This window comes from Myotis lucifugus, unplaced genomic scaffold, assembly GCF_000147115.1.
Source record: "Myotis lucifugus unplaced genomic scaffold, Myoluc2.0 scaffold_523, whole genome shotgun sequence".
NCBI classification, from domain to species: domain Eukaryota; kingdom Metazoa; phylum Chordata; class Mammalia; order Chiroptera; family Vespertilionidae; genus Myotis; species Myotis lucifugus.
Window position 1 is genome coordinate 512508 of NW_005871571.1, and position 8008 is coordinate 520515.

At 52.8% G+C, this 8008-nt stretch overlaps 1 protein-coding gene across 1 annotated transcript in view; it reads left to right on the plus strand.

The window, feature by feature from the left end:
* PADI2 (peptidyl arginine deiminase 2) overlaps nucleotides 1–8008 on the plus strand; it is a 45485-nt gene that overhangs the window by 4205 nt on the left and 33272 nt on the right. The window contains exon 2 of the mRNA XM_023745205.1: nucleotides 6484–6583. Within this exon, the coding sequence (XP_023600973.1) occupies nucleotides 6484–6583 (100 nt within the window). The remainder of the gene's footprint in view (nucleotides 1–6483; nucleotides 6584–8008) is intronic.

Here is an 8008-nt window from a genome sequence, read left to right on the forward strand (position 1 = left end):
CCAGTCACTTTCTCAGTGGGGCCTTGCCCCTCACTCTCTGGCAGAAGATGGAAAGAGGGTGCCAGGGCAGAAGTTCCTAGACGTTGGCTCAGTAAAACGCTGGGGAAGCCAGGAAGAGTGCGATATGTATCCCGTCCCCATCTCGCTCCCTCGACTCGCTCCCAGACTTCCTCCCTCTGGCTCTTGGTTGGTGTGTTTAGAAAGTATCCTTAGGACAAAGGCCAGGGAGGGTCTGCGATGCGGTCTGAAGCGATGGGGACTCGGGGTGCCGTGGTCTCCCCTCCCCATAGAGTGCCAGGCCCTGCCTCACTGGTTTTTCTCCCGCCAACTCTCCAGCACAAACTCCGCTCCGGCCACATGGGCTTTGGGACTCTGTGAGCCCTGGAGTGCAGGCAGGGCCTTTCGGTGCTGTTCCCTCTGCCTGGGGCACCATCCTCCAGGCCTCTACAAGCCTGACATCCACCCACCACGTCTCAGCTCAATGTCACCTCCACCAGCATGTCATGGTGCCCTTCCCCGAGCCCCAGGCACTCTGTACCTCACTACTGTGGTTTTTTCTTTGCAGATCTTATTACTTACTGCACATTCCTAGCTAACATTTAGTTAACACCTCTTTTGAACCAGGCAGCCTTCTCACACCTTGCATAGTCATCTTATTCATCTTTAATAATTTACATGTGTTTAAACTTCATAACAACTTAAGGAGTTAGTGCTATTATTGCCCCCTCTTCTAGTCAGGGAAACTGAGGTAAGGAATGTTTGTCCAAGATGACACAGCTGACAGTGGTGGCAGCACAGAGCCCAGGCCCCTGACTGCACTGCCAGTGGCTGCCTTTGGGGACTTGTGCTTTAGGTGTGTCCCCCCTCCATGCTCACTGCCTTGCTGGTTCCCGTGCCCCTCCAGCCCCTAAGTCAATGAAGGGCTTCTTAGTTGAGTGAATGAATGAATGAACGAACGAACGAACGAACGAACGATGTGCAGCCTGTGATGTGTGTGGACTGGCTTGTCATTGGGCTGAGCTCTTCACCCCCACTGCAAGGGACAGACTCCGTTGGGTGGGCCCGTGGAAGGTCGGGGCATGTGGCCGACCTTGGCCAGAGCAGCACCTGCTCCTGAGAGAATGATGGGCAGGGGAACCAGGCCAAGTCAGGCGGCCCCATAAATCACAACAGCACCCAGAGCCCTCAACCCTGAACAGGAGGCCCTGCCAGGAGCTGCTCCAGGCTCAGGTTTCAAGCTCATTCTCAGAGAGCGGTGAGGTCCCCAGGAGGACCGGGCACCCTGTGGGTCGAGCCCACAGCCCCCTGCACAGCTGGGGTCTCCGAGAGCCTTTCCTTCCTGCCCACAGGGCCCGGAGTCATGATGGGAGCACAGTAGCAGGGGCTCACCCCGGTGCCCACCCCCCAGCTGGACAGGCACACCTGCCTTTGGGGGAGGCCGGTTTTCAGAGGCAGCTCTCTCCTGCCCAGCCATGCCAGACCCTCTGCCCAGGAATTTTGACTAGTTCAAGCCTCAGTCATTAACCCAAGAGCCCAGGGCAGAAGCCAGCCTTTGCTGTCCCCTTTCTGGGCCTCTGACCCCCACATGAGAATAAGTAGGGGGCTCTAGAGCAGCGGTTCTCAACCTATAGGTCGCGACCCCTTTGGCGGTCGAACGACCCTGTCACAGGGGTCACCTAAGACCATCCTGCATATCAGATATTTACATTACGATTCATAACAGTAGCAACATTACAGTTATGAAGTAGAAACGAAAATAATTTTATGGTTGGGGGTCACCACAACATGAGGAACTGTATTTAAAGGGCCAGAAGGTTGAGAACCACTGGTCTAGAGGCTCCGAAGAGCTTCTCATTTGACCCTCTCCTGAGCCAGGCTTGCCACTCACCCCGCCCCCCACCAGGTGTCCCTTCCTGGAGGACCTTTAGAGACCCTCTCTCAGGAAGGGAGCAGCCAGGCCTAGAGCTGACCTCACCTTCTGCCACTACTGGCCCTGAGACTTAGGTCAAGGGTTTGAGCGATGGGGACTTGAGCGATGAGGCCCCCTCTGTGGGCCTCCACATGCTCATCTGTAAAATGGGATGACATTAATACTGGCTTCATGGGGTTATCGAAAGGATGGACTGATATCATGTGGGCCCAGGGGTTGGAACAGTGCCTGGAACCTAATAAATACTCATAAGTAGTTATCATGAGTTAGTATTGGGTTCATTATATATTATTAAATCAAATAATAATGAAATATGGCCTCAAAGAGTTCATAATGCTCATGAGAGAGAAATGCTGAGCATTTGTTAAGTGTTGTTTGAGGCACCAGCCAAGGGAGGAAAGATCTGTCCTGACTGATGGATCAGAGGAGACTTCCTGGAAGAGGTGGCAACCAGGATGCAGAAGGGACAGGGTTCACAGTGTAACCAGGACATGCTATGCAGACGCGGGGGTACCCAACAGAAAACGCGGGACACATCGGGGCCGAAAGGGCAGAGTTCAAGTCATGGAAGATAAAGCTGGAGACTCAGTAAGCTCAGATCAGGGTTTTGAATGCCAGGCTCAGGCGATGGACTTTGTTCTGTAGGCAGTGGGGAGTCATCAAAGGTGTCTGGGGAGACAGTAACCATAGAGTACATTGTTTCTTCCCTAAGGAGAGGACCCGGGGCAGCAGGAGGCACCAGTGCCTAGAGAGAGGCTGCTGAGGTTACCAAGCAGAGAGGGAGGCTGGCTGAAGGCAGACGTCATGGTTGCCCCCAATTCCTGTCTAGAAGCAGCCACCCACCTCAAACCCAGCCACCACCTTGCCTCCCTCCCCAGCCCCTCACCTTGAGGGGGCTCACCTGGGGTTGCATGCCAGGCTGGCACCCACCCCCCCCCCCTCAGACTCCTGCAGAGACCTGAGGACAGGACGTCGCGCTCAGGCTGCCAGGAGCTGGAGTCACAGTGCAGCTGAGCCCGGCTGGTGTTAATGAGGCTCAGGGCAGGTGGACAAGCTGAGAGCCAGGCGCCAGCGAGGAGCAGGCATGCCGTGCCCAAGCCTGGGGCTGAGTGAGCTACCCCCGCCTGCAAGGCCACACCGGTGACCCTGACCACTGACTGGGTGAAGCCACCGAGACTGGGTAGCTCCCAGCAGCTGCGAAGCTAGGCAGATGTTAAGTCAGAAAGCCCAGAATTCCCTGGGGTGGGCTCAGTGAACATCCCTCTTCTACGTCTGACACTGCTTTCCAGCCTTGCTCAAAGATCCTTTGACACCAACCAACCAGCCATTTATCTCCATTTCCATGGCCACCACCATCGCTCACCTGGACAGCTGCAGTGGCCTTCTCGCTGTTTCCCTCATCCGGTGTCGCTCTCCTGAAATCCATCCCCCACCCTGTACCCTGGGCCATCTGCCTATAGCGCAGAAACAATTGCCACCCCCCTGCTTTGAAGCGCTCATGCTCTCAGGAGAAAGGCCAGCTCCTCGCCATGATCTCTCTTCCCACTCCTCCCCTCCCCTGGCTCACCAACTCCAAACTCACAGACCTCCTTCCAACTTCTCCCACGCGCTGGGCAAACGTCCTTTTCAAACCCTCGCCCTGCTGTCCTGGCTGCTTGGAAATGTCTGCCCTGCTTCCCCTCCTCGCTCTGTCCGAGTCAGTGGTTCTCAAGCTGTGGCCCCCAGACCAGCAGCACCAGCCTTTCCTGGGAGCTTGTTAGCAACGCCTGTTCTCATTCACAGCGTACGTGTGTCTCAAATCATCACGTCGGACACTTCAAATACATACAATTCTGTTTGTCCAGTGTTCCTCAGTGAAATTGGAGGAGGGGAAGAAATGCAGTTCCTCAGGCCCCAGCCCAACCCAGCTGAATCAGAAGCTCTGGGGCTGGCCACCAACCTATATCTTAACAGGTCCTCGGCGCATGCTGACACATGCTCAGATTAAGAAACACTGGTCTATTAATTCTTGTCATTCCTCCAGAGGGGAAAGTGTAGATCTTAGCTCAAATGCCACTTCCTCCAGGAACCCTTCCTTCACTCCCCGGTCAGGGCCTCAGCCACACCATACGTCTCCTTTATAGCAATGACCACAGCTGTAAACACACAGTCAATTGTGTAATTCATTGAAAGTCTTTCTCTTCCACTAGAATATATGCTCCATGCGTCTAGGACACTGATGGCGAACCTTTTGAGCTCGGCGTGTCAGCATTTTGAAAAACCCTAACTTAACTCTGGTGCCGTGTCACATATAGAAATTTTTTGATATTTGCAACCATAGTAAAACAAAGACTTATATTTTTGATATTTATTTTATATATTTAAATGCCATTTAACAAAGAAAAATCTACCAAAAAAATGAGTTCGTGTGTCACCTCTGACACACGAACTCATTAGGTTCGCCATCACTGGTCTAGGAAATGTTGTTGTTTTTTAAATATATTTTATTGATTTTTTTACAGAGAGGAAGGGAGAGGGAGCAAGCGATAGAAACATCAGTGTTGAGAGAGAATCATTGATTGGCTGCCTCCTGCACGCCCCCCACTGGGGATGTGCCCGCAACCAAGGTACATGCCCTTGACCGGAATCGAACCTGGGACCCTTCAGTCCACAGGCCGACGCTCTATCCACTGAGCCAAACTGGTCAGGACGGAAATGATTTTTGTCAATCTGCTCCCAGCACCTAGAACTGTACCTGGCACATAGTAAGTGCTCAATAAACACATGTGAAATGAATGACTAATGGCATAAGCAAGCCCTCCTCTTCCATCCCTTCCTGCAGCAAATATTTCTATTTACTGCATGCCTGCACTAGGCCAGATGCTGAAACAAAAGGAAAGACAGCCCCTATCTCCAAGGAGCTAACAGCCACAGGGGAAAATAAACATGGGGACAAACCCACTAAACTGTGTCTTCAAGTAGGGAGGGACCGTTGCCAGGCAGAGAATTCAGGGAGAAGTATTGCAGGGAGCAGGAACAGCGTATGCAAAAAGCACGGTGAGATGGAGCAGTGCAGGCAGTGGAGAGGTTGGAAGGAGTTGCAGAAAATGAGTCTGGAGAGTCAAGCTGAGACGTAGTGGTGAAATGCCGCTGAGTGAATTCCAGGCTAAAGAGTTTGGGTTTTATTGTACGGGTCGGCACTGGGGCGCCTCTGCATAATTTCAAGCAGGCGAGTGACCTGGTATTTTTTTTTTTTTTTTTTTTTAGTCACTCCAGTTGCAGAGTTTGGGAAGCCAAGAAGGGTGGCTTCATTCATTCATTTATTCCCAAAGTCTATAGTGAGTATGGCCACGTGCTGGGCGCTGGGATACCGTGGTGGGCAGAGTAGAGGAGGTCCCAGGACTTGGCAGCCGGTCCTTCCGTCCACGCTATCCTTATCTTTGCTGCTATCCCATAAGCAGGAGATCACAGCCACCTCCAACACCCACACTCTCTTGCCCTGGATACTGTCCTGGGCGCTTCCCTGCAGCCCCCAGGGACAGCAGAGGCTCCCACTGCCCCTGGCTCTCTGGTTCCTGTGGGGGGTTCTGAGAGGTTCTTCTGGGAAGAGAGGCAGCCAACAGGATCCGCCTGAGACAATGGGCGCCTTTGTTGCTTCTGCCAGGGCTGCTCCAAGAATAGCTGTTTGCTCACTCGGAGCAGGGCTGGTGCTGGGTAGTAGGAGGGTGTGGGGCCCTGGAGCTTTAGTGTGGGCCAGGCGTTAACCCCCTGAGCCTCTGGGCCTCCCCCAGCATCTCCCTGGCCAGGAGCGGGGAAAGAAGGCAGCAGGAAGCATCACCTATAGCACTAACTGTTGCCAGTCTGGGTCCGAAACCAACATCCTGCCCTGCGAGTTTATAAAGCATTTTTTTCTAAATAGAATTGTATGCAGAAACCCAACATATAAAGCCAGGTGTAATAACAGTGGCTCTAGTTGAAGTGGGGGATCCAGCAGAGAGGACCCCAGCTTTTCAGAACCTCGGACCTTAGCCCTGGACCTGGTCCCGTTCACTCAATTCGCACTTGATGAATCAGAGAGAGCAGCACCTTGCTCCAGGCCACCCAGGAAGTTGGTGGTCACAGCAGGGACTTGCACTCGAGGAATATTTCCCAGGACGGAGCCCACGATTGCCCAAGCTCTTGTGATTTTTAGCAAAACCATGTTGCACCTATAGTGCTATTAACAGTTTTCTTTAAATTGACTCACAGTTTTCTTCTAACTTTGTTTGAAATGGATCTTATATCATTGCCATACGTAGCAAGTCTTTATCGATTGCCTTAAAAAGATAACACATTTAATAGATACATGCATCTTTTAAAATGCTCATCCGCGTGCCGCCTAAAAGCATCTTACACGTGTACCCACACCTGGCCAACAGGCGTCCAGCCTCAGCTCAGCCCAGTGTTCCCACGATAGGCTGGGAATTTAGAGGGTAGATGGACAAGAATTTGAGTGGCCTTGCGGTTCCTTAGGGAGCTCCTTTCCCAGCGATGAGTATGAGCTGCCGGATCCTTGCCCACTTCTCTCCTGCCAGGAGCCCCTATCGTCGGGCCCGGGTCACAGAGGCCCTGCATGGTGGCTTCTGCAGATTCACGCTCACCACAGTGGCCACCCAGGGCTCTACCCACCAGACGGCACTGCTGAACATCTAGACCAGGGGTTCCCAAACTCTAGCCTCTGGGCCAGCAGCATCAGCAGTTCCTGAAAACACAGTAGAAGCGCACAGTCTCAGGCCTCACCCCAGACCTCCTGAATCCGAAACTCGGAGGAGGGGCCCAGCAGTCAGTGTCTTGGCAAGCCCTCCAGGTGCTGCTGCTGCTGCTGCTGAACTTTGAGAGCCATTGGTCTAAATCTCTCATTCAACCCCGGCCACTGTTCACACCTTCAGCTGCCCCAGCCACACCTCAGCCCTGCCAGCCAGACTCTCCAGGGAAGGGGTCCATAGGTCTGTAGCCTTAAAATAAACCCTGAGGATTTCAACAGCACCCCTGATGATTCTAATGCCCAGCCCATAGTGGAGAACTATTCTGGTACCAGGAGCACCAGGCCCTCAAAATAGCAGATACACCCTTGAGGGAGACACATGTTCGTATGTCTTAGTCCCAAATCCCATGAGAATTCCACCTAAATCCCTCTGAGCCCTCTTTGACCTTTGGGAACCTTCAGACCATAAACTGGATTTAGCAAAACCATCAGCCTTAGGCACCTTTCTTGCCTAGCCTCTTTGTCCTTCCTGTTACCTCCCCTTAAGCTAGTGTCTTAGGCAGCTTGCACTGCTGTAACAAAATACCATGGCTGGGTGGCCTAAAAACAGAAATTCATATTCTCACAGTTCTGGGGCTGGAAGTCTGAGATCAGGGTGCCAGCATGTTCAGGTTCTGGTGAGGACTCTCTTCCTGGCTTGCAGCCAGCCGCCTTCTCACTGTGTGCTAACATGGCCCTTCTCATGCGCGTGGAGAAATCTCTCCCTCCTCCTCTTAAAAGGCAACCAATTCTTATAAGAAGACCCTCACTCTCATGACTTCATTTAACCTTAAGTATGTTCTAAACGTCCTATCTTCAAATACAGTCGCGTTGGGGGTTAGGGCTTTGATATGTGAATTTGGGGGGGACACAAACATTCAGTGCATGGCAACTGGACCAAACCTGTTTGTTTCCTGCCCTGAAATCTTGATGGCTTTTCAAGAAATTCCAAGTGTTTCCCTCTCAATAGAAAACCACTCTGGAACCCCAAGGAATGACTCAGAGGAGGGGCTCCGAGCTGTGGAAGCTGCGGCGGGAAGCTGTGGCAAAGCCAGCTCACTCCTGCCCCTGCAGGGCCCACGTTTCAGGCTCCATCCTTGTGCAAACCCAGCACTTGGATGACCGCCTCCTGGCCTTCATCTGAGTTCTCCTGGCCTCCAGCTCACATATCGGATGAGGAGGGTGGGAGACAGGGTCTAGGCTTAGTGCTGCCTTGGAAGCGAATTCATTCCTCGCCTGGGCCTCAGGCATCCATCCCTACGGTACCACAGAGCCCCCACAGCTGGCTGCCCCTCAGAAGCATCAGGAAGCTTGCT